The sequence below is a fragment of the Phoenix dactylifera genome, unplaced genomic scaffold (genome assembly GCF_009389715.1).
Source record: "Phoenix dactylifera cultivar Barhee BC4 unplaced genomic scaffold, palm_55x_up_171113_PBpolish2nd_filt_p 000807F, whole genome shotgun sequence".
Classification (NCBI taxonomy): Eukaryota; Viridiplantae; Streptophyta; class Magnoliopsida; order Arecales; family Arecaceae; genus Phoenix; species Phoenix dactylifera.
The window spans coordinates 178,542-206,202 of record NW_024068174.1 but is presented as its reverse complement, the minus strand read 5'-3'; the positions used below and the strand labels follow the sequence as shown (position 1 = coordinate 206,202).

The window sequence follows — 27,661 nt, the reverse complement described above, 5'->3', positions numbered from 1 at the left end:
AAAAAAAAAAGGAGAAAAGAAGAGAGATATAGAGAGAGAGAGAGAGAGGTGGAACGCGGCCTCTCCCATCTCTGCGCTCCGATCTCTCCCATCTCTCCGCTCTCCTTTCCAGCCAGCGCAAGAAAGGAGGAGTCCGAAAGCGACAAGCGGCCGTCGGCGGCGACGGAAGTCGAACGGCCGGGATCGGCGGGGATCCGAGAGGCCTCAAGCATCCAGGCATGTACGCTTCTTTCTCTATGTCGTTCTTTTTTACCCTTTTTTTTGACTGAAATGATCTATTAAAAAGAGCATAAGCTCTTTTTTAGGGACTGATCTGTGTTGTAGTTGTGGCTTTCTTAGATCGTGAAGCACAACTGTCATAGCTGCACCAAAAAGGGAAGAAAAAGAAACAACTACAGTGCTTTTCCTCTGTTCACCAAGAAGGGGTCGGGACTTTTTCCGTTGTTAATATTAGGGTTATTATATTATTCCCTGGTTGTTATTTCTCAGATAGCAAACGCAAATTGTAATGATTCTGTCCCTGTCCTCTCTTCCTCTTCATATTTTAGACGTTTTTTGTTTAATTTTTGGTTTGTTTTTGTGTTTCCTTCACAGTCGTAAATGGTAACTGTTAAAAGAGGAAAAGTTTTGAAAGTTCTGCTGTAGATGAGTTCTATTGGGAATTTTTCGAAGTCTTTTTTCTTTATTGCTGTTTGATATGGTAGACTAGGGTCTAGGAAAACATAAAGAAGATTGGTTATGATGATCTCCTTTTTATTTCAAAATAGTTTATTTTTATTTTGTGTTTTGTTCTTCTATTTTGCTCCAGCCTCTAGAAATATGAATGTTTGGTTTCCTTTTTCTGCCTTTAGTAGTAATCAATTTTCATGTGCTAATAATTTTTTCTTTTGTTTTTTCATGCGTTAGAAATGACATGTCTTCGTGTGGATTTTTACTTGCCAGTGTTGGATTTTTATTAAATGTTACTTTATTTGTTAGTGAATTTTTAATAATGTTGCATGGTCTATTAAACATTTTTATATTGTTTAAATTGTTTTATATGTGCACATTTAGTCTATATTGATTGATTATCTTCTTGTAGTGTTGTTTATGGGATTTGAATTCACATCAACATCCAATGGAGGATGTTATTCTGTCATTTGATTCTAAGACAACAAGGGTGTTTATACTTTGGGTCATGTGATATACATAGTGTATTGAGCATAATGAAAAGTTTTAATCATTAAGTAAAATATATGAAGATGTGTATTATTTTTTAAATCTTGCACCAACAAATCACTTGGGATATCACCTAGGCCATTGGAGGGTCCATTGCCTAGGGTCACCTGGGCTATTTGGGAACTATGACAAAGGCCATTTCATAGGTCTTGGCTACCAAGGGTCATGGTTATCATATGTCCCATCTTTCAACTCAAGAAAAAAGAATTGGGAATTGGTGTTGTATAACCTATATGCTTAAATAATGAAGAAATGATAAATATGATACCAAACAACAAAACAAATCTGCAAGAAAAGAAAAATGTAGTCAATTTTGGTTAAAGTTGACGTAAAGTTACAGGTTAAGATGGTGAAGAGATGAGTTTATGAATATTTGCGCCAGTTCTTGCAGACTTAACCGATTAAGATTGAAGTGGGGAGGCTGCCGAAACCTTAAATATTGTTTGGTCAAAATAAAGTATAGACAAGACCTTTGGAACAACTTGCAAAGTTGGAATGACATTTTTTGGAAATCCAACAAGATTTTCTGGACAGGTCTCTTTCTGACACAGATGCCTTTTCAGAAAATAAGGATCCAGAGGCTGTTCCATCCTTGATTTGGATAGTTCATGCACAAAAGGAGTATCTTGCATGCCCTTCAGTTCTTATATCGTCTTAAGCTTACATTTGAAATAAAGTTACATGTTGCAGGCTCCTAATTTCTTTAGAAAGGAAAAAAATGAAAGCTACTTTTTGGTTACTGAAAACATAGATGTCACAGTATATGTGGTATTTGTTATTATAACTTGTATTTGAGGCATTATGTTTTCTTTTAAGTTCCTCATTTTATGCCTTTTCAACCAAGAGTGCATTGCTTAAGAAAGGTGTTTTTCCTTCCTTTTCCTGTAGAGTTGGGCACAGTGGACAGCTTTTCTTGAGAGGAACACAAAGGAAGCTTGAGTCCACAGAGCAAATAAGATAGGCTGCACTGGTATATGGTTTCTTTATTTGTTAGAATATCTTCTCTCTGTTTGAGTGTGTCAAGATACTGTTCAAAATTCAGCGGCCAGGATCAGGGAGCGACTTACCCCAGGTTGGGGAGTTTGCTCCTTTCCCTGTGACCCGGAGGATGAATTCTTCACATGCTGTTGCAATGGATGATGAAATGGAAAATGGAATGGGGTCATATCAGGAGAGGCCAAGGACTTTTCCCTCCATGCGGAGTAAATCATATGCCCCTTGGGTAAATATCATATTGATATGATATGTGGTTTTGCATTCTATGTATTAGTTAATCCTATCTCCCTATCTAATACATTAGTGATGCTTTGCTGCTATATCAGATGTTTTTACTTTGAAATTATAATGGCATTCTGCTCTATTTTATCCTCAATATTTTGACTAAGAACTGTGGTAGATACTTATTTATTGGGTCAATGGTAGAATTTGGTATCATCATATCTGTTGCTTTGCTACCATGCATTTGTTGTCATATATTTAACCGAGCTTCTTTTCTTCGTATACTTGCTTCTCATGGAAGTAATTGTTGACGTTACAATGTTATTGAGCTTCCCATTGGTTCACCTTGAGATCCATTATTTAGGACTGAGTGAGAGATCTTGTAGCAACATGATAATGTTTTATGGTTTCATTTCCATTATATTTTTTTGCATTATCTCAACCTATAAATAAGATACCTTAATGTCAATTGAGAAATGGCTTCGTTCCAATAATGGATCCTCATTAGTGGCCTTCTATTTTATCGTTGTGAGCTGTACCTATGATGAAATATTCTTGCCACCAATCATAGTTCTATATAGATTTGTATAATATATACTTTATCTACTTTTTTGTTCACACATAGGATGGATTAGGCGTTCTAAGTTTATAATTCCATACAATTCTATAACTTGTTATAGTGATTCTTGAGTTCCCACTTCACCATTGCTCCTATCCGAGACCACGCCCATGAAAATATTTATTTTTTCAGAATATAAATTTTATATATTTTATAAAGTAATTTCAATTTAAGGTTTTAAATACCATGGGATGGGGCCATCTTGGTATTTTTTGTGTGTAATGAGACACCCTCACATCTTGTTTCTCAAGATCATGGATGTCCCATTGTGTCCTTGTCCATTTCTTGAGTTGTCATGTCTCGACACTCAAGATGGTGCCCGGTCCTGACATTCAGGATGGCGGGACACCTCGTTTGACCCATTTAACATGATTCAACCCAAGGTTAGTTGAATTGGTACTAGGATGCATGCCGGTCAGCTACCTAGTTTGGTACGTGGTGAATCGTGCGGTTTATCTCGGTTCAACAAATCATCATCAAGCCTTTTGAGATATTGAAAGGGGGCACAATCAGTGCAAACCGAGCAGTTTGCATCGATTCCGCTTCGAACTGCCTTGTTCAGAGTGGATCACATTATTTTTCGGATAACAACGCCAAACTGTGCTAGTTCAGTTTGGTACGAGGTGAACCAAGGTTCGCAATCTCGGTATCAGGTACTGTATTGGTACCTTATTAGTACGATACAATATATCTCTGTATCGAAATGGCGTTTTTATCCATTTTTTTCAATTTTCATCTCGGTACGCCTTGATACGGACTAATACGCATGTCAGTATAGGTCGGTATGCCTCGGTACGGGGGGTATGGGGCTTGTACTGACTTGAATGTATATTTCGTATTAGTTTTCTTCCGATATGGTGCAATACGCCTCGTACGGGATGGTACAACAGACCTTGAGATGAATTGAGTGGTTCGGCTCGGTTTGGCAAATAATGATTCAACTCAAGATCCGCAATATCGGTATTGGCCACCCAATCGGTTTGGTATGATACGATACATGTTTATGCTGAAATAGCTCTTTAACTATTTTTCTTAATTTTCATCTCGGTACATCTTGGTACGGATCGGTACACACCTCGGTACGTCTTGGTACGAGTGATATGGGGCTTGTACTGACTTGAAAGTATATTTCGTACTGGTTTTCTGTTGATACAGTATGGTACGCTCCATACCGGACCACCCGGTACGGGGCGGTATGGTAGACTTTGATTCAACCCATTGTAGATCGGATCAGGTTACCTGTATCATAAAATGATTACGTTCATGTTTGGCTTATTAAAAATGTGGGGTTCATATTGACATATTTTTGATCTATTATGTACCTGACCTAACCCGTATTTCATCTGACCCAACCTAATTGCCATTCGTAATTTAAACGTTTATAGTCCACCGGTGTTTAAAACCTTTTTTAATAGTTAATCCTGTCTCTTTATTTCTTATACATGGATATTTAGCTGTTTTGCTTTCCTTATAATTTTGCCTATACAATTGAGGAAAAGATAAGTCTGATTCTAATTGATGGCTTCCACAACACTCATTGATTATTTATTAAGTGCATTTTGGTTTTTTCTCATATTATTTTAAGTTATACACCATGCCATTTACTTGTTTTGAGAGAAATCTTTCAAAAGAGGGAAAAGTTGCTTAAAATTGCTTTAAGAGAACCCTGAGAAAAATCTTAGGTTTTAGATAACTCTGAAGACATGCTAAATGGTTTCTTCTTGCTGACTCTTTGGGCAAAGTGTTTTGCTTTCTAATTAGATGCACGAATATGCTTGTAATTATCACTTATTCAGGTTTGTAGATTGGAGTGAAATTCTCAAAGGTTTGATAGCAAACTAGCTTGTCAGAATGACGACTTCTGTCCTTTAGTCGGATAACTACTTTGTCTGGGGTTATATATAAACATTCAATTCGAGCTTAGGTTTATGATTCCATATACAGTGGCTAAGATAATTCAAGCTTCGGGAAAGTTAATTTTGGAGGGGCATAATGCAGGAAGAAAGGAATCCATGGGAATGTATCATACTAATGGAGAAAGTTTCTTTTACAACAATTCTCTTATTATCTTATGCAAATTAATTTGGGAGGGGCATAATGCAGGAGTAAAGTAACTCAGGTTAATCTATCATACTAATGGACGGAAAATTTAAAGATCATATGCAACAAATGTTGCTTTCTGTCCATTAATTTTCTTTTGTCTTTTAATTAATGATATGTTGTTTTCTGCAGATTGTTCGGATATTTATGGGAATTAATCCCCGTGGCTTATTTGTTCTATTGCTCTTGGCATTTGGAGCTGTATTTTACGTTGGAGCCAGTACTTCACCAATTATTGTCTTCGTGCTTTCTATCTGTATCATCAGCTTCTTCTTCTCCATTTATCTCGCAAAGTGGGTTCTTGCAAAGGATGAGGGCCCCCCTGAAATGTCTCAGGTACTCTATTATCCTTATTTTTTCATCTTTTTACTCTGCACTGCACTTTCAGCTTTATGCTCTGCTAAATGCCTGTGCCATAGGTAACATTATTGGCTTTGTTGGTCCAAATTACACATCATTGCATCTCATGTCATTCAATTAATCACTTTTATCACATACCCAAGCTGTTAAAATCCATTGGTCTAAAGCCTTTTTATCCTTACTCTTTGTGGTCTAATGGAATATAGGTTTGACAATCACTTTTAGTCACTTTATTCTATAGGGTTTGTGTTTCAAATTAGCTCTTTGAAGAAGATGTTTTACCCTATATTGTTGAAAAATTCATTTTTACCTTATTGTGAGTATTATGCCAAAGTGAATTTATAATCATCTTAGTTGTGGAAAGCTTGGACAAAATACCATATGCACACTTTTTTACGTCTTAATATCCGGTCTCTGCTAGCTTTTGCATGCATAATAATATAATATACCATTTGCTTTTCCATCATTTGATAAATCAGATGAGATGTGGAATGACTGCTTATGCAGTGAGGATGGTCTTGATTCTCTAAGAGATGGTCTATAATAAGGTCGGTGGTACCATCCCAAACCACTCGGTGCAGGGTGTATCGAGCCATATTGGAGGCAGACCGGGACGGTTTTGGTTTTCATATCAAGAAACTGGTGAGGTAGGGGGAGAGGGAGAAGGAAGGAAAGGAAAAGAGGAAGGGAGAGGCATTGATTACAACAAAATTCTTATGCCGTAAAGGATTACACCCATTGTACCTCAAATTGATTTATCATTTATGCATAACAATAAATTTCAAAAGAAAATGTACTTCTAGAGCATAATAGTCACCAATATAATCAGCAAACCTTATCCTACTGTGTTTCTAATCAAGACATCTATCTACAAGATAAAACCATTGTAACCTTAGAAGAAGAATATTCCAACTATTTCTTCTTTGAAGCAAGCAAAACAGATAATATAACAAAAAGAATAATCGCAAAATTCAAGTGGTCTTATTAGCCTATGTGCAAAGAAAAGACTGCACGGAATTCGCCAATAGCAAGGGTTACAAAAATTTTAGATCATATAAACTAAAGTCCGTAGTACCAGAACTGGCACCCATGCCAGTAGGCTAGCGGTACGATATAGTATAATAATGTGTCGTGCTATTCTAGTGTGAAGCAACATTTCCTAATAAGTGCTATCTTAATATTGTTGTGATCTTTTGCAAATCTTTCACATGAACTCCATCCATGTTATTATAGTTCTTCCACTTCTCATTCTAGACCCAGAGGCCTCTTTATGTCTTTGTTGCAATTGCCCATACCATCTTAATTTTCCATTATTTTGTCCTTAAATGCTGCGACTTTTTTATGCCTCTGCTAATACATCTCAATGTATTATTCCAACTTTCCTAATTTTATTGTACATCCATATCAATATTCTTATATCTGCCACACTGATCTTGTTTGCTTGAACCTTCATTTCCCAAGATGTTTATGAACTATACAATGGTAGCTGTATTTTTGTTTCATAAAAGCTTCATGCATATAACCAAGGAATTTGCTGGTAACATAACATCCAGAAAGCACCACTTAATCTATTTAGCCCCATCAGAAGTGTTATCAGCTGTTTCACCATTATTTTGTATATATATATATATATCCTAGATAAAAAACTAATTGAATGCAGTACCTTGTTTTTTCAGTTTTGACCGGGGCCTTGATTTTCATTTCCATTGAAATTGCATATAATATGCTCAGTTTTGTTAAATTGAATTTCAGGCCTTTATCCAATGATAGATTTCCTTCATGATTTGTATTTAGTGTTCAACATATGGGTGTATTTGTTGGAGTTATATTACTTCATTATTTCTTATAAGCTTTCTAAAATAATATGTTATCAAATTTATGGTATAGTACCTTTGACCTGTCCATTGTTCCTTTAGATATCAGATGCCATACGAGATGGGGCGGAAGGTTTTTTCAGGACACAATATGGAACCATTTCCAAGATGGCAATATTACTAGCCCTTGTGATCCTCGGCATATATCTATTTCGTACTACTACTCCACAACAAGAGTCATCTGGCCTAGGAAGGTGCTCTGTGCTCACCCCCTTGTGTGACTGTGGGCTTGCATGTGTGATGTCTCTGTATATTTTTTTATCTCACTCTATCTGCTGACCATTTTTACCATTTTGTAGGTCGACATCTGCGTACATTACAGTTGCTGCTTTTCTTCTAGGGGCTCTTTGTTCAGGTATTGCTGGGTATGTCGGGATGTGGGTGTCGGTCCGTGCAAATGTTAGAGTTTCCAGTGCTGCTAGACGTTCTGCAAGGGAGGCATTGCAGGTTTCTCCAATCATTTTGTCATGCTGCAGGATATTACTCAATCACTACAGGATTTCTGTCTTAACTATGCAGCTTTTGAAAACAGATTGCTGTACGTGCTGGTGGTTTCTCAGCCATTGTTGTCGTTGGCATGGCTGTAATAGGTGTGGCAGTCTTATATGCGACATTTTACGTTTGGCTGGGGGTTGATTCACCTGGTTCAATGAAGGTTACAGACTGTAAGTCTTTTAACAAAAAAAGTTGTTTTGTTTTTTTACAAGACATAATGACATTGGCAATATAAAGCCATGAACAATTTTATATACTGGAAAAATATATAAAAGATCATTGGGCCATGCAGATTCTCCATAATGATTATGCCCCATTTCTTTAGCCAATTTAGCTCTTAATACAGGATCATTCATGTTAGATTTCTCATTTTGGTGTTTTAGGTATATTTAACAAAATAAGTTCCATGAGGATGCCAGTAACACCATGCTTGTTAATATGTTAAGACATGTACCAGATTACTAGTTAGAAACCTTTAATTACATTTTTGGGCATGTCATTTTTATGATAAGAGTGATAACTAACCTTTCTTGTTTAAATTCTGAATTACATTCACATAATTAAGCATTTGCAGAAGGTTGATGATGCTGATTTCAACATGTTTCGTTGGTTGTTTTTTTCAAGAGTCCTTTCCTGGTAAATTAACAATGATTGCAGTAAACCTTTCAACTTAGATATGAAATTTGAGACTTCATATTCTGTTAGTATTATTTAAGTTTGTCTAGATCATACATGTGTCTGCTAACTAGGCTTGTTATTATTAAATTGCTAGCTGTATTACAAATTTATTTGCTAAAGCTTCAGCAAAATGGTGTTACAACAGACTCCCCTATTTGTTGCTTTTTAAATTTGGCACCCTTGCGAACTTCTGTGCTTTCTGGAAAACCTCATATTGAGGAAACACTGAAGTTCATCTCTTGAGGTGCATCAAGAAGATATTGTTAAAAAGAAACTGAGGTCCTGATTTGGCCTGTGGCCAATGTTTAAGTTGTATATTTCTTCCTTCTGTGCAATCATTTCTCAATCCCGCTTAATTTCCTAAGGTTCTACATGAGGATTGAATATCCACTTAAAAGTTTCTTTACCATTATATAGTCATTTTGGACAAGCAGTTCATTATGTTGAATATCTTTTTGATTGTTCACAAGCTTCAGAACGTGTATTGTTATTGACTAGAGCTTACCCTATGGATTTTTAGGACAGTTCTATTTCACTTCCTTTTATCCCCCAAATTTAGAGATCCACAGATAATAGTGCCCGAAATAGAGGACACTGTGTCATAAATCTAAAAGAAGCAGACATGTTTCTGTCATGCATAGAATGTGAGGTATGGACCAGGTTACCAGTTGAACTATGGAGACTTTAGGAATGAAAATGGCAAGTTAATCCTGTTGATAACATCACAAATGTTTATATAGATGGAAGAATATTTCCTTTAGGGCAATTTATATCCAATCACAAGGACATACAGATATACCTTAAGAGTTGGGGATGTAAATATCAATATATAAGCATTACTTATTGAATCCATATTAACTAGGAACTGAGACATTCATAATGTACAGAGATTCAACTTTCACATGTCCAAAAGTTAAAATTAAAAGGCTTATTATTCAATGATGTAGTTGCAAAGAGAGAGTAGAATTCCTGTATTGTGACCCATTACTATCTGCTTGGTTTTATGTGTAGTTTCCAGGTGAAGTTTGACTATTTTGCTGTAACTTAATGTTTGATATGAAGAAAATATGGTATCATCTATAACATGATAAAAATGTGGCCATTGCTGATTTAAAATTTTAAGCTCAACTTTGACCCCATTTTGGTTTGTGGGATCAAAAATATTCATGAATGCTTTGCTGGAAGCATTCATCTTGGAACAAAATTGATTATTGTACTTGGTATGAGCTATGAATTCTGTATGCTTGTATGCAGTGCCTCTTCTCCTTGTTGGATATGGTTTTGGTGCCTCATTTGTTGCCCTTTTTGCCCAATTGGGTGGTGGAATATACACTAAAGCAGCTGATGTTGGAGCTGATCTTGTTGGTAAAGTGGAGCAGGGAATACCCGAAGATGATCCTCGAAATCCTGCTGTGATTGCAGACTTGGTATTTAAGCTCACTTTTTATGCTTTGATGGCATACTCTGCTCAGCTAGTTTCTTGCTGGACTTGATGCATTTGATAGTTTAATTAAACTCATAGTTCATGATTCAGTGTCAATTTCTAAGTTCTAACACACTATCTTAAATTCATCTTGAATTTGATTACAAATCATTGAGTCATACTCTTGTCATACGAGGTTTTTTTGCCATTAATGTAAAGTTCACAGACCATTGGGAAGACAATTTATTGTTGTTGTTTATATTCTACTCCCATGCTTTCTGATTGTAACTTAAGAGTTATGTTTTTCACATATTCGTCCTATCTAGCTGCACTTGCAAGTCACTTGTCATTAGTGATTCATCACCCTATTGTGGTAATCATAGTTACTATTTGAATCATGATATCTTGTTTGGCTCATGATAGTACTCAATTTAACATGATCTGAGGATTTATAGTAAGGATAAGTCCACTAAATGGGTAAGAGCCTTTGCATCATATAATTCTCACAACATGTGAAGCAAATCCAGTTTTCATCTATACAGACAAAGAAAGCATTTTCTAGTTCTGACTCTAACGGAAAAGGATCGAGCTAATGCGGTGCAATGTCATGGTGGTGCGAAACTTCAATTTATTACATTGTTTCCTTCAACCGGCACCTCTTCTTGCTGTTTCCTTGTACTCTCAAGTTAAAATTCATAGATTGAATAGCATAAAAATGAAAATTAGGATCTGATCCATCAGATTAACTTATAAATGCATCTCGTGGATGTTTGTACCTGCATGGGCAAATGCTGCTTGTGCTTCTGTCTGTCCTGTACTTGATCCAATATTTTAGTTGAAAAATAACAAAATCATCTAAATTTAGATAATCTTCATTACCGCCCAGTCATCACAATGTATGGATATGCTCTTGCAGACTTAATATAATAGTTGTATCCATAAATATAAACAAATATAACACTATTTAAGAATACACTTATTGCTCTTAGCCTAGTTTGAGAACATAAAGTTGGATTGCTTGGGTCTCTCCTTGGGACGGATCTGTAGATTGCTGGTTGGAAAGCTAAAGATTAACTAGCTTGATTCAGTCAAATATGCCTTTGTAATTGAAATTCTAAAGGGCTGTACTTTAATTGTCGTAGGGTTCTCTCCTTGTCACACCATACCGTTTGAATGTTGTATATAATCTAATTCAGGTGCAAAATGCTCTTAGTTGTAGTTTTATAATCGTTGCCAATAATACTAGTTAAATCTTGTGGAGTAGGTCTTGTTGATCCTTTTTTTACCATTCGTTACTGTCCAGAAATGCATGCTTCATTGACCCACAGACATTACTTTTGACTACTTCACCAGCACTGTAAATGATAGATGTTTAAATAATTGAATGACTTTGCAAGATATAGATATATTAAAATGCACTATTCTGCTATTCAGATGAGGTGATTGAGAAATTGGTAATAATTAGCTGGTGATCATTGTGGAGCAGTGGTAATGGGAACATAAGTCTTGTCCAGTTGGTCAATTAGGTGTTAAATAGAGAAAAGTTTTGTGGAGATGTTGGCCTCTGGTAGTCAGAAAGGATGAGACAGTGGCAGTTCGTTATGCTATTCCTTGCAAATATCATGGAAACTAGTGACCTGTGGAAAGGTGTCTGTATAAGTAAGGTGGTTATTAAATGCGCTTTATTTCAATAGGTGGTGGCTGTTGAATCTAGTTCTTATTAAGATGTCTGCTAGACTTTAGCATTTGCATAATTATATGAGAGAGCAACTTGTGAAAGTAAATAACTAAAGTGCATTAGTGGTCGTATCAAGATTGCCACACATGCTTTATGGGACCAGTGAGAACTGTGAATAGCTTCTAGTGGGCTGATGTGTTTCCATTTGTAAAGCATAAGGCAATTTTTAAAAACTGATGCATTCATTACACTTTTGAGCTCTTTGTGAGTCTCTGAATGGAAGCTATATGGTGATCTGCTGATAATGTAATGCAAATTTTCTGATGAGGAAATGTGATTGTTAGATTGGAAGTATAATGAATACTTTAGGAGAAGGGGCCCTAGAAATAAATGAGATGGAAATTCATCTAATGCAAGTTTAGTAGGAATACAAATGAACATGAGGCCAAGCTAGAATTCATGGCCCATATATTGAAGAGGAATCATTCTCATCAAACAAGAAAAGGAGAGATAGATTAAAAAAATAATAATATGACTAGACTAGGGTGAATGGAGGGGGGAGGTGATCTTGTGTGATTGTTGGATGTAATTGAGATCCCACAAATGAAATCTGAAAAATTTCTATGAAGAGAACAATGTTGGGCAGGTTATATACTGAGTTATAAAGAGGGCAGGTGTATAAAATAGGCACATTCCTTTTTATGTATTTGTGAACACACCTGATCTCTATTTATAAGATGGTAACATGTGATATACCAGCCAAGATATTGCCCCCATCCATGATGCTCCTGAGATGCCGGATAATGGCCTGGTGATGGCCCCTAATGCTGTGGATGTGTGCAAGGTTTTGAATCCCGTGGGACTAATCCTAATGATTGGATTCATATGCTTAATTCCTGATAGGAAATAAAATAGTAAAATGACTATTCATTTTTTGTATTTTCATCAAATAGGGGCAAGTCTTCTCTATATAAAAATGGTGGTTCAATTTGATGTTGTCTAAAGATATGGCACAACATAGGTGTGGACTAAATCAATCAATGGGTAGTCTTGATGCTACCTTCTTGGTGCTACATCATGGACACGGAAATTTAGATAATTGTGAAAAAATGAAATGGCAGCAATGGGCCTTGAGCTTTATTTGCCAAGTCTCTATTCCTTTATTTGTAAATTGAAGCCAAAAAATCCATAAACTAGCTCATGCTGGAGGAGTCATCAATTTCCTATGAGGAATGCTATGCCATTTACAACCCCTGCATTTTTCGGATGCGTGAAGGCTCCGCTGACCTGAAGTGATTGAGAAAAATTCTTCTTTCTCAATGACGATTGATTATGAATCTAAGACCTACCCTTCTATCTACTGTGAATGGTGAAGGAGCTAGGATTTCAATCAAAAGATGGGTCACAATTTTATTCTAATCTTGATTTCAGATAACTAGCCTAGCAAAGCCAACAAAGTCATCTTTTCTCTTTCCATTTATCCTCCTAAAAATGACAGATTTCTTTTCCTGGGGGTCATATACGAATTTTTAGGGGTATGAGATCTGCCCTAGGATGCACAGATTGGGATGCTAGGACAATAGCGGGACAATCTCATCTCGATACTTGGTATGGTACCCATCTCAACGTCCCTCAAGATGTTCCACCGGGATTTGAAACAATAGATGTATGTACATCTAGTACTCATTGGAGCTTGGCCAGCCGTGCTTAGGGTAGTAGAAAGCAGCATTGTTCTCTGATCTCCGGTTATACTCATATCCATAGGTGAGATAATATGCAGAGTTAGATCTTATGTGATTACTGGAAGAAACTAAATGGATCTTGGATGGAGCATAATGTCCATTCTATCTAATACGCTAGGATATCCATCTCCAGCATACGATGAGATTTGTTGTCCATTTTAGCTATCCGATGCACTGATATATGTCATTAATGTTGACTCCCTTCAATCTACGTAACAACCCATGAGTCTCTCGATACTTCTCCTCATCTCCTTTTGTCTTTTGCCTAATCTTTTCCATCAGTTCAACTTCTAATGTGGTAGGTTCGCATATGATCATCCTATCCTTGAACATGGATTCTCACAATTGATCCTCCAATCTGTGCATAACTATCCTCATATCCGTAATCCTATGCGCCCCTGGCTGCACCATTCCTGGATCCTTTCCCCTTGTAGGACCTCTCTCTGCTTGATCTAGTTTTCATTCGGGCCCCATTGTACCTATCTTGCACGGCATGCATAAACCTTGCCTTGTTGATGAATGGAGTGAGGCCCTGAAATAACCACCAGCTCCACCACCTCCAGACTGCCCATCTTGCCCTCTTTGGCCTTCTGACCCATCACTTAATCTATCATTATCATCATTGCTGTTATCACAACATGATTCAGATAAGTCAGGATCTGATGGCTCTACAGTGACATTGTCATCTTTCTGGACTGGTATGTTGTCGGTTGTCTCAACCAGATCAATGATTGGCACTTTTCCCTTGGACTTGCTTTTCTTACTGTCCTGATTTGCCTTGGAGGCCTATGCATCGTGTGGTGGCCCGAATATTTGGTGATGGAATCGCTAACTAGAGTCCTTAGACAACCGTCAAGTCTCCTGTTTGTTCTCACTCATTGTGGATGAGATATGCTTCTCTGCCTATCTGTCTACATCACACACCTCCAACTCCTCCATGATGGTATGTCTGGTTGTAGAGGATCCCTGGCTCATTTAGCATTTGTGTCTTGAGACTGTTGATCTGCTATCCATCCAGATTTAGGATCTTCATCATCGCAACAAAGTCATTGGCCAACGGTCTTCCTGGCTCTCTTCCTTGTCCCTATTCTATACTTCTATCTTAATCTCATATTATAGTCAGCGAACACCAAGTTGTGCAGCCGCTTGCTTGTCAGCCAGTTTCACACCTTGTTGTGGATTAGGGAAAATATAGACTAGTTTGGCTTGCACCTGCTGGACGAGAGTGTCTGTGAGAGGACTTGGATGGCAATCTTCCTCAGATTGGGTGCATTGGTGCCCCGCTGTACCCACCATTCTCCTACAACCACATAATTCAAGGTTATAGGTGAGTACAAAGTGTTATTATTTCCTAATAGAATAATTTTTTAAGCATACCTGGAAACACTCCTGCCTACTAATCGTTGAGCTTCCCGAACATTCTGTATCTCTCATGGAATATTTTTCCTCATTTTGTCATACCTGCTAGGTGTAACTCTCTGCGCATCTGCAGGTCCTATCTTTCCGTAATGATTCGAAGGCACGAGGATGCCTTCCCTCATCCACCACATCAATATCTGTTGCTTGGCATCGGTCATCTTTGGGTAAGAAACCCATATGTGGAAACTTCTTATAGTCAACCATTTGCAGCATCAGATACAACAGCCTACACTGCATTTACTACAGTTGCACATCAGTCCTAGAATACTCAAGAGACAATCCTCTCAATTCTTTGGCCATCGGCTGACTTGCTATACTTACTCTTCACCCACTCATTGCATGTAAACATAGTTCTGAGACCGGCTTGATTATCAAGGAGGCTCTTCAAAGCTATGTAGTCTTTAGCAGACCGTGTCACACTCGGCATCATTTGCTCCCCACCCAGATGCTGCCTCATCAAGGATCAATGTGTGATTGTATATATACTTCCTGTGCTTGCACCCCAATTGACTTAACTCACATTAGGTGCTCATGGTAGTGCAAGGATCCATGTATGATTGTATATATACTTTGAGATAGCCTGTACTTGCTCAACAACTGACTTCACCCATGGTAGGTGCCCGAAATTTTTCATCATCAAATCAATACAATGTGATGTACATGATGTCCAGTATTTATGTGGCATGTCCTCCATAGGATCCTTACATGCTCGCTCGTACTGTGGACCATGATTTATCACTACTTGGTCGATATACTGTGGCCCAATGTCCTTAAATACGTTCATCAGACCCAGATCCAGTCAGATGCATCTATCAATGTATGAGAGAAAAATCACCTGTGACGATACACTAGGAAGTTGATGAAGCTCCTAGTTAGCTCGGACTAGCTATCACACATTAGTACTAATATTGCTACTTATATCTGTCAATCTACTACTTTAGACCCTCAACCTGTGCCTTCAAGTATGGCCCTGTATCTCATACAAGGTAGGCAGCTAATATCGAGCGGGGGAGGAAGAGGGAGAGGAAGGAAAAGAGAGAGAGGTGGAGGCCGGCTGATGGAGGGTTGGTGAGCTGCGCGGAGGAGGCTCCGTGGCCGGGTCCCTTGTTTCGTTCAAAATAGGGGACTCGGCTGCAGAGCCCTCCTCTGCCTCCTCCGTCCGGGTCGTCGGCCTCCGCCCCTGTACCATTCTGTGCCGCCGGACAACCGGATCGGGCTCCGATTCTGGCACAACAAATTCTGATCAGGCTCCTTTTGACTCTTATCAGAATCCATCTGCCAACCTAAAAAACCGTGCTCCCTGAATATCATCCACTCAAATCAAGATTCACGAAAGATATTTTTGTTGCAGTTTTTACTTTGCTAGAATTTTTATCATATTATTATTTTTTGTCAATGACCAAAATGCAAGATAAGTAGTTTAGAATTTTTCTTATTAATTATCAAATGCATATTCTTTTTTTTAGAATTAAATTAATTTTTAATTTTTAATCTACAAAATCGATAGAAAATCAAAAAATTATATGTTAATCAATAAAATACAAGACGACAACTTTAGAACTCATCTGGTTAATTATTGATGCATGTTCCATATTTATTATATTTAACTAAGATTTTTTAGAATTATAATTATTTTCCCTTAAAAAGTCTAAAAATCACAAAAAAAACCCATTAATTTCTGAAACACATCTATGCTTAGGACATATGCTGATGATTGTTTAGATTTTTAAGGAACTTGGGCATTTTTTAGTTATTTTCTTGATAACAAAAATAATTAAATGATGATAAATATTTTGAAAAAAGATTTCAACCATAAAATTCGTAGCATGTGCATAACATGGATGCAAACATGTTAAAATTTTTCAGGCTAAAATCCGATATATTCTTTTTTATTAATATTTCAATGCAGAAATATATATAATCCATGTAATCCAAAACTGACGATGCTGTCCAGCCTACAACATGTCCAAAAGTCAAGTAAAACAAAAAAAATCTGACATGTATTTCTTTTATTTATTAATTTTTGCCAACTTTGGGCAAAAATTTTGAGATTGAGGGCCTCACCTAAATGGAGTGCCCTCCCTTGCTGATCTGCTAGCATAACCTTCCTGGTGAGAGCAAAAAGTCCCTCTCCCCTTCTTCCCCTCTTTCTTTCCTTCTCTCTCCCCTCACCTCTCTTTCTCACTCTTGTTCTCACCAGATGGGTTAAAAGAGGTCTTGGAAGCCCTTCACTAGATACCTAAATGCATGTTGCCCAATTGGTCCCCCATCCCCCCTTTTCACTTTAAAATGGTTAGGACACCTTTGAACCAGTAATACTGGGTTTGGTACCAGTCATTGCTGATCCATTTTAGCTCGGATGACCACTATGAGCATCGTTTTGGCCGAACTACTGGCCAGTGCCGACCCGACCCAGCCAGTATCTTACCTTTTTATGTTTTGGTGGCCTAGGCCTTGTCCTGGTGCTAGGAATCTACCGGTGGTACGTTCATCAGCAGTTTCTTTCTTAAATCTCTGTTGGTCTACCCATGTCAGCTTGTAGCATCTCTCTCTCTCTCTCTTTCTGCTTTCGTTGGATGATGTTGGTCATATTCTCTATTGGTTGACATTCAGCCTGAAGTATACCATGTCTGCAGGTTTTTATGACTCTTATTAGCTGGCTTATTATGTCATCTGAGTTTCTCGTTATTTGTTTAAAACTAGCAACCTAGTACTTTAGTTTAATGTTGGTTTTCTTTTCTTGTGTTATTTCCTGTTAGTTTTTGGATTGCCTTTCTTTGAGATCTTTTATAACTTAAATGGGATTGCTGAAGGTTGGTGATAATGTGGGTGACTGTGCTGCCCGTGGTGCTGATCTTTTCGAGAGTATAGCAGCAGAGATAATCAGTGCTATGATACTGGGAGGAACAATGGCTCAACGCTGCAAAATTGAAGGCAAGAGCATATGCTTATCTTAAAAGGAAAAAAAGGAAAATCATTTCCCTTGCTTCGCAAATTTGTTTGTTTGAGATTTTGGTTTGAATTTATAATTGTTCTTTTTTCATATTGTGCTGTAGCCACTGGTGATAATGTTTGTTCTTGTACGGCTTCAAGTGCTACACATTTTGCATGTGAAACGTCAAAGTTCATTTTTGCTGATAATACCCGAATCCGTACATGTATATGTTGCATATTACACAAGATGCACTGGTATGATAAACTTTTCTAAAACATAGTCATGGATTTGGGTCAGTATTCTATTGCATGAATTGTTCAAATGGCCGTTATACATGATTGCTTTTTCTTCCAACATATTGGTACCGCTACACTTTCAAGCTTTTGTATGCTATCACTATGTGGTATGTATAAATAATGTGTTGTATCCTCTGCAATACATGTGCTTAGATGTGCAGTAAACACATCTCATTGTGCCATGTGCATGCATATTTTAATCTCTAATCATGATCTCATCATGAATGACGCTCATACTTGCATTAACTTAAAAGCCATTCATCAAGGAGCATGGAATCATAGATGTTTTGGTACCTCCTGGAAGAGCTTTAGATTTTAATTATGCAAGATCAGGTAAGTATTGGACATCTGTGCCATTTTGGTTGAAATGCTCTCCATCTCATTCATGCATATAAACTCATCTGGAACGCAGTAATTTGGTTCAGTTTACCTCATCCTTCATCCTCTTATGGCCTCTATACTATCGAATATATCTTTAGGGAGTCCATATAGGTTCTAATGTGTCGAACCAAATCCACTCAATTGATCATTGATTACGTTCTGTATCACTCTAAAGCAACAAATGATACTTTCTGTAGCCTGTATGCCTGTTTTGCACTTACTTTGGTGCTATTTTTGTATTTGTTCCTTCTTTTTTTCTTTTCTTTTTTTAGAAGGAGGGTGGTGGTTGAACACTCCAATCTTTATTTCGTCTCACTTTCCGGAATCTTAACTAACAAGTAACATTATCCATGGGTAAGAGCATCCCAATTGGTCCTAGGACCCAATTTAAAATTTTCTCAGGAGTTAGGCTCAAGAGCTGAGCCCAGGCTTGAGTAGCCAGGCCTGAACATAAATTCAAGCCAGTACCTCCCAAGCCTTGGAGCGAATGGGGTGCTCAAAGGTTATGATATAGCTAGCTGACTTAAAGCCACTGGATTTTATGTAAAATTCATAGATCAAATTTAAATAATTTAAACATGTCATCCCACAAAAAAAATACCTTGATCACCTGCTCAACACATTCTTCTCTTTTATTAAGCAAATGGTGCCATGTGATTGACTTCTTTGGCTTGTCTACTAACTAATCGGTGCAAACTTCTCAGCTCTCCTACGATTAGACGTAGTGTCGTTTCTGAAACTCCTTCTATCTTCCAACCTAAAGAAATCATGGAAATCCCCTGCTAGCATCGATGGGTACTGGTCATATTGTTCAGCCATTCTATTGATATTCTTCCCTTCCAAAATAAGCTCTCTGTTACGAGGATTAGTGCTTGCATAGACTGCAGACAATATCAAATCTCCATTAGTCCTTTTTTCTTTATGGCAAGCTGAGTTGCAATTTGAAGAAGAAACTTTTGGGCACTTACGGTATTCTGGTTTTATTTGGGTCTGAATTTTGATCAAAAACTCTGGACTCAGTCTGGTCTTATTCCAAGTCCAAAATTGGGCTTTGGCCTGGGGTGCTCTAGTTCAGACTGTGCCTGGGAAGACAAAGCTCAATTCCAACCTGGCTCTCTATCTATCAAGATCTTATCCATCAAATATTGAGAATGTTCCATTAACAACTCTCAACAAGATATCATCTGCCTACCCATTGATGCCAAATTCCTAGCAAAAGAACCTTTGGGCAAAGAGGGTCCTATAATTAAACTCCAATGCTAGTTGGTGGGGAAGACCGATTGGATTCGCTACATAGTTAAGTCCATACAATTAAATAGCAATAGGATTCCATAGAATTGGAAGAGTTTTGACAAAAGAGAGAAAAAAGATTTGACACTACAATCATCCTTCATCTTTTAGGCATCGATTTTGTGCTGTGTTTTGGTATATATTGGCATATATTTTCTTTTGAGTGGGTGAATGTGTATTTTTATTCCAATTTGTTGCTGTTTGTTGGGTCTGGGGATTTGTTGCTGGTTGTTAGGTTTTCAGGGATATTCTTGAGCTGGGATCCTTCGTCTTCCCCTAATAGGAGTGATTGGCAAAAGGTATTCATGATGGCACACCAGAAGTTTGGCTGAATTTGTTGGTTATGATAATGTTTCTGTTTGGCATTCTCTTGCTGGCACTACTGACTGCTTATACGTTATGGGAAATGTATTTGGAATTTTGCTTGAGATCTTTTGTGAAATGAATTCCATCATTTTTAGCAATCAAGTCTTTTTTTCGAGGGTTTAAGTCCACATTTTCACTTGCTTGGTACAGTAACTATTTGACACTTGGCAAATTTTGTTCTACAACCTCTTCATTTCCATTTCCTTGAGTTACATCTATTAGTCTTTATCAGAATGCTTTTGTAGGCATTTCTTGCATTGCCGACTTTTCCAAGCTCACTGCCTTGGTACTATGAAGAACATCAATTGCTGATATAAAGCTCATGTACATCTTAACACAATATATACCAAGTTTGCTAGGAAACTTTTATCATTAGGGACCCTTGCCCAACTAGAGCGGAACTATCGCCGGTGCTTATAGTTCATATAAAGAAAAAGGTTATGAAATTAAAAATAGGTCTTCCAACGGGGGGACTGCTTACTATTTAAGTATTTATGCTTCTTCTAACATTGTCAATGATGAATCAATTACACTAAAAAAAAAGACATTGTGAATGAAACTAGCCAAGCCGAGCTCAGACAAAACTTCACTATAAATGTTCAATTTTTATTAGATTTTTAACTAACAAGCCTATTAATCAGCTAAGCACATCCTTCTGTTTATTTCTGTGAGCCCAGGGTGTACAGACTTAGCTTGTTTATGCATTGAGCCTTAAATGAGGCTTGATTTTGGCTCATTTCCTAATCAAACAAGCCAATTGAGCCTAATCAAAGCTGAGACCAAGCTGTTTTTGGCAGCCCGTTTCATTTGCAGTCATATGTATGGCTTTTTTCTTTCACTATTGGCAATACCCTCATTCCATTCAATATTTTAACTTATGAATGCTAATTCACTTTTACCAATTCCTTTGCATGGGATTTCTGAACTAATAGCATAAATGACAGGTTTAAAATGGGCACATGAAACAGCACAAGAAGAATTGAAACATCTTTAGCAAAAATCGACATTCTTTGGCATATAGCAGATACTGGAGAAGTATAAGCAATACATAAAAATGTTGTGAAAACTATCAAAGAATGGTTATTTGCCTAGCATTTCTGTACATCTGTCCCCATCAACATTTAATATAGTGTTCCATGTGTTCCCAGTGAATATCTGAACATTTCTGATGTGTTTTTTCTGGGGAAACTGCTTAATTCAGTATTATGCATAATACACACACACACACATACTTATTTAATTTTTGTTCAGCTCTTTTGGATGCAGAAAGTAACTGTATTTGGCTTCCAGACTGCCAATTAAATGTTCTTTATATATGATTCTAGTCTGAACAGTTTCTTTGTTTTTACTATTATTATCTGATGACCAACTAATTAATTTTCTTTGCAGATCCATCTGGATTTATCCTGTTTCCTCTTGTTGTCCATTCTTTTGACTTGGTGGTATCATCAGTTGGAATACTCTCAATTAGAGGGATTCGTGAATCTGGACTAATTGTCCCTATAGAGGACCCAATGATGATACTTCAGAAAGGCTACTCTGTGACAATATTTTTTGCTGTTTTAGCTTTTGGTTTGGTAAGTTAATATTGTTTATAAATACAGATCTTAATTCACATTTTAGTGTCGTTTTTTGGGGTTCTTTTTTTATTTTTTCAGGTTGGGAGGACGTGTGGAGGAGAACCCACCAAAGTAAATTGCCCAGCTCCCAACTGCCTGGGGATTTACCGCCCAACACCCAAACCAGGAACTTACTTATCTCCTTCAAGGAGAGATGGGAATGACCATTAGGGCATTTCCTAGTGCATGTGTTATTTTTTTTTCCACTTGTTTTCATTTAGATGATGATTCAGCACCTGGATTCATTTAATTAAACCACTATGATGTCCTGGTACCTTTGACAATTTTTATATTATTCTGATATTTTCTTTGTTTACCTTTTGCCATTGCATCTTTGGCAGTCTACTCGGTGGCTCCTTTACACTGAACAAGCACCTTCTGCATGGCTCAATTTTGCCTTATGCGGCTTGGTCGGTATCATAACGGCATATCTTTTTGTTTGGATCACCAAGTATTACACTGATTACAAGCATGAGCCTGTCCGCATGTTAGCCCTCTCAAGTGCCACAGGACATGGAACTAATATTATTGCAGGAGTGAGTTTGGGATTAGAATCAACAGCTCTCCCTGTTCTTGTGATAAGTGTAGCAATTATTGCAGCTTACTGGCTGGGGCATACATCAGGCTTGGTAGATGAAACTGGGAATCCAACTGGCGGTCTCTTTGGGACAGCCGTAGCAACAATGGGCATGCTTAGTACTGCTGCATATGTTCTCACCATGGATATGTTTGGCCCTATAGCTGACAATGCAGGTGGAATTGTAGAGATGAGCCACCAGGTACCATGATTAATGAGCACATGAAATTTATTTGAAACTTATTATCTAATCAATATAGCATTCAGGTGCTACTTTTTTCAATATGATGCACTAAGTGTTGTACTGTTCTCCTTTTAAGGAAAAGACCACTTTCACCATCTTCTCACAATATAAATATAGTTCTTTGTTTGTGCTTGAATGGAATGCAAGTTTCTTTCAAGGAACTAAAGGAAGTTATGAAGATATTCACAGGGAGATTGTTTTCACTTGGAACAAGTGGTCCTCTTGTATTTCATCGAAATCTGCTGTGGACCTTTCCTTTTTTTAGAAGCCAACTTGTGATGTAATTTAATTTCGTTTCTTTGTATCCGTGAAATGGATTGGTGAGGTTTTCCCATCTCTCTCACACAAAAAAAGTTCTTTATTCGTGCTTAAAAGGTTTGTATACGAAATCCTTACCGGTCTAGCTTAGGTCTTGGCAAATAGTATAAATAATCGAGACATTTGATAAGGAATGTATATTTGCTTATATAATTCTGGGACATTGTTTGTGATTATCATTTTTGTCCTAATTCTAAGCAATTAAATTGCATGCAGCCAGAAAGCGTTCGGGAAATCACTGATGTTCTAGATGCTGTTGGTAACACTACAAAAGCTACCACAAAAGGATTTGCTATTGGGTCTGCAGCACTTGCTTCCTTCCTTCTTTTCAGTGCATATATGGATGAAGTAGCTTCATTTGCTCACGTTCCTTTTAAGCAGGTATAACTGCTATGCACTTATTATCATTATTTCTAATAACAGTTTAATTTCTTTAAAATTTTTGAATTTCTGGATATGCAGGTTGACATAGCAGTTCCAGAGGTTTTTGTTGGTGGTTTATTGGGTTCTATGCTTATATTTGTTTTTAGTGCATGGGCCTGTTCAGCTGTTGGCAAAACTGCTCAGGAGGTTGTTAATGAAGTTAGACGCCAGTTTATTGAGAGGCCAGGTATAATGGTGAGTATCCAATTATGCCATGCCAGGTAATTGTTGTGATCCTTAAATGAGTGTTGCTGGCATTGATTTGACATGCCTGTCCAGGACTATAAAGAAAAACCAGATTATGGCCGTTGTGTTGCCATTGTGGCAACAGCATCCTTGCGGGAAATGATAAAGCCTGGTGCTCTGGCAATTATATCACCTATAGTAATTGGTGAGTACTGTTTAATTCTTGATATTATAAAGCCTTTAATGCACACACATGTGCATGCACACATGCATGCAAAAGGAAATCTCCACCCCCCCCCCCCCCCCCCCCCCCACAAAAACAAAACCCCACACAACACCCCTTATTTTTTTGAGGGAACACAGCACAACACACTCAACCAGGCAAATTTCTTCTATTTCTATTTGATAAAGTATACAATTCTTTTGTTATTAGTAAGGATTTTTTGCATGTATACCCTTCTAAATATACGAAATCGCATGAATACCCTCGTAAAATTACTATTTGTATGTATATTCTTCTTCTTCTTTTTTTGCATATGTACCCGTACCATCTAACGTCGTTAAAAAATAAATGGCTTAAAATTAAAATGGCTGAAATACCCTTATGGGTATATATGAAAAAAAAATTATAAAGGTATACACACAAATAGCAACTTTGCGGAGGTATTCGTGCAATTTCTTATATTTAGAAGAGTATACATTCAAACAATCCATTAAAAAAAATCAAAACTCAGCTGGAACTTGCTAAGTGTTTTATGATTCAGTTGGATTGACAAATCAAAAAAAGATTGAGCCACATTGTCAATTTCTTTTTTTAAGATCATGACTCGGTCAAGTTGGAATATTAGGTGATTATTTTGGTAATGCTATTCTCCATTTGATTTTGATATAATTATCATTATTAAATCTATAAAATCTATATATTCTTCATCATTTTTAAAAGATTAAAGCATATCAAATTTAAATTAATTATAGATGCTTAGATTAGTAAAATAAGGACAACTAAATTATCTTTACCAAATTTTGATCATTTTTTATTGGACTATTTTAAGTATATACCCTCCTAAATATGCGTAATTGCACGAATACTCTTGAAAAGTTGCTATTTGCATGTGTATTCTTATAAAATTTTCTTTTTGCGCGTCTACCTATAAGGGTATTTCGGCCATTTCAAATTTAAATCATTTTTTTTAATGGCATTAGATGATATGGGTACATATATAAAAAGAAAAAAAAGGGTATACATGCAAAATAAGTATTTTATGAGGATATACATGCAAATAGCAATTTTACAAGGGTATTCATACAATTTTGTATATTTTGGAGGGTATACATGCAAAAAACCCTATTAGTAATATATTGGACAGAGGATGGAGAGGGCTTTGCATGAGTGAGGTTCTAGAGATCTATTTTTTTCTGGTTGACAGGATTGCTCTTCCGAATTTTGGGACACTTTACTAGCCAACCGCTACTTGGGGCGAAAGTTGTGGCCTCGATGCTTATGTTTGCAACAGTGGCTGGTATCCTTATGGCTCTCTTTCTGAACACCGCTGGAGGTGCCTGGGATAATGCAAAAAAATATATAGAGACTGGTGTACTTGGAGGGAAAGGCAGTGATTGTCACAAGGCAGCAGTTACTGGTGATACGTATGTTTCCCAAACTTGATTTGCCATGTGTTCTTATTTTTCCACATCTTCAGCTTTGTTATCACATAAACCATATGTGATTATTGCATGTGGTTCACTTGTTGTGTCAGTGTTTTCATGAGATTATTCCCAAGTTGTTACTTTTTGTGCAAAGTTAGTCCTAAAGTTAGTTGCATGTGCTGTTTTTGCAGTATCCTAGTCGACAAATTCAACCAAAAAAGTGAAAAATCAAGAAGCGTCCTTGTGTTTCATACAGTCTGAAATTTTCTTGGGCAGAGTCCATAACATTTTATATGCACTATGCAGGCTTCTGAAATATTGTAGGAGCACCTCGAATGCCCAACCACCCAATTCATGTGATGTCCCATATATAGGCACAAAACATAACTTGAATATTTTGCTTAAGTTGAGAGAAGGGATGGAGGAGGGAGAAGTAGGATGTGTTTGGGAGGTTGTTGTTTCTATCCCAAGATTTTTGGGAATGCTTACCTTCTTAATGGATTACAGCTTCTGATATAGGATATGGTGGGAAATTTCCAACTCGAACTCAATAACCTTATAAGAATGCCCTCCAACACATCATTCCAATTGCTTCCCCAATGTGGTGGTGTGATTTCCCATAAATTTCATAGCTAGGCATCCAAACACCCCTGTATGTGCCCTTTTGTATGTACTCCTAATGAAGCTTCTATGCTGAATAGATGGATGCAAGATATTGTTATGGCTTGTACCTAAATTTTTAAGTGAGGTGATCTGAAGGAGCTATTTGGATGAATTTGATGAAGACTAATAAAAAATTGGTTGTATGCGCTTGCATATCAGAGGTAAAGTGTGGTTTCGTGTCTATGGGCATATGCAGTTCATGTCAAGTATAATTAGAAGACAGATACCAGAGGGAAGAGTCAGTAGGATGGGATAGAAAATAGGCAGGCAGAATATCATCCTATTCAGGATGGTTGGATTGAATTCTAGTGGTATTTGTGTGTGCATGTGCAATGCATATTTATTCCCATAAATCTCCAGATATACTTTATTATATTTCATAGACTGTTATAAATTAATCTTTATATGATACTTCAATATGTGTATATATTGTAAGCTTCACAAAATATGCTATATTTTATGTAATATATGGGACATGTATAAAATATATGGATGCTTAGTGCTCTATTTATAACATACGTTTATGCCCATGTGTCTGTGTGAGATGATTAGATCCTGCCTGGTGCACTGGTCGCACATGCACCATAAACATAAATTAACAATAATAAAAGGAGATGAGAGTTTGGAATTTGAGTCTCTCACTTTTGTTCTTTATTTTTTCCAATTAACTGACAATATTAGCTTAGTTAAACTAGAATAGTAATATTGTGTTAGAAGAATACCAATGCCTCTAAGACAGGTCTTGTTATCTACCTTACAGGTAGCCTCTTTCTGTTCATTTTATTCCACAATAAAGTTCCACCAAGAACCTCAACCCATCTCTCTCTCTCTCTCCCCTCTCCCTCCCACCCCCATTTCCTCGTCTGCATGAAGCTGCATTGTGCATTTTGTTCCAGCTTGCGTTATTTTTTTGGTAGTCCTTTGGATTTTCTTTTTCCCTCCTTTTAACCTTTTGATGGTCAGCTTGGATCATTTTTAACTGCATGTATTGACAAACACCACAAAAACTTGAGCTGTTTAAGCACTGACATTAGCTTCTTTTACTTGCAGAGTTGGTGATCCATTCAAAGACACTGCAGGGCCTTCGCTCCACGTCCTTATCAAAATGCTTGCGACCATTACATTGGTCATGGCCCCCATCTTTTTGTGAGTGATTTCTACCTCCGCGCGACCAAATATACAGCACCCCTTTCCTGTAGATGCAGTGTTAATGGGGGGGTGGGAGCTTTGTTGATGGATGATTTTTCTTTAAACGAAGAGACCGTGGTATTAACATTATCCACTGTGACATCAGTGCTGATTTTTTTTTTTTTTTTTGCGCTTAGACTAATAATATATGCGTTTGCGGTTTATACTTTTTTGAGTTTTAAAACATGGAAATGCTGCTACTGCTAGTGCATGCCTGTCCCAGATAACTTCGTTACAATCAAAGCCAGCTAGAAAACTGGCGGCAGGGTTTCCTTCTCCCAAGATGGGGAAGCTCGACTTCTGAATTAATACTGGTTCATGAGATTCCAAGTGTCCCCATAAGCAACAGGGACGGGGTTGTATCTTTCGTGTGAAAGAATTGATCTTCCTTTGCGCAAATCTACTATCGGATCACACAATAGCTGCTTCGATATATATAACAGATTCAAGATATATACAGATGGATGGAGAAAGAGTGTGCATTGCTTTGAGATCTATGTACGGTGCAACCGAATGGTGAAAGAAGATCAATCATTCTTTCACGTGAAAGATGCAACCCAAAGCCCAGACACTAAGAAGTAGGCATCTCAGAAGAAAAATGTGCGCTTATGGTTTAAAGTTTAAACTATGCATGCAAAGTTTAAACCAGAATGAAATAGATCTTCAGTTCTATGCCAATATAATTGAAGCGTGTAATGATGTTG

At 37.2% G+C, this 27,661-nt stretch overlaps 1 protein-coding gene across 1 annotated transcript; it reads left to right on the top strand.

Moving 5' to 3' along the window:
* On the top strand, positions 1-27,127 carry LOC103698431 (pyrophosphate-energized membrane proton pump 3). Its single transcript, XM_039120473.1, has 16 exons — positions 1-216; positions 340-425; positions 2,107-2,440; positions 5,288-5,491; positions 7,432-7,583; positions 7,689-7,836; positions 7,922-8,054; positions 9,817-9,989; positions 17,638-17,758; positions 21,482-21,669; positions 22,053-22,490; positions 23,067-23,231; positions 23,313-23,468; positions 23,553-23,664; positions 24,887-25,106; positions 26,820-27,127. Exons 3-16 carry the CDS (start codon positions 2,327-2,329, stop codon positions 26,917-26,919), a joined length of 2,424 nt encoding a protein of 807 aa, XP_038976401.1. The 5' UTR covers positions 1-216; positions 340-425; positions 2,107-2,326; the 3' UTR covers positions 26,920-27,127.
* Positions 27,128-27,661: the final 534 nt, after the last annotated feature.

Excerpts from the sequence above, each read along its gene's own strand:
- LOC103698431 (XM_039120473.1), top strand. The coding sequence starts at position 2,327 with ATGAATTCTTCACATGCTGTTGCAATGGATGATGAAATGGAAAATGGA. Across the intron at positions 17,759-21,481 it reads TCAACGCTGCAAAATTGAAG|ATCCATCTGGATTTATCCTG; the intron begins GCAAGAGCATAT and ends TTTTCTTTGCAG. Across the intron at positions 23,469-23,552 it reads TTGAGAGGCCAGGTATAATG|GACTATAAAGAAAAACCAGA; the intron begins GTGAGTATCCAA and ends ATGCCTGTCCAG.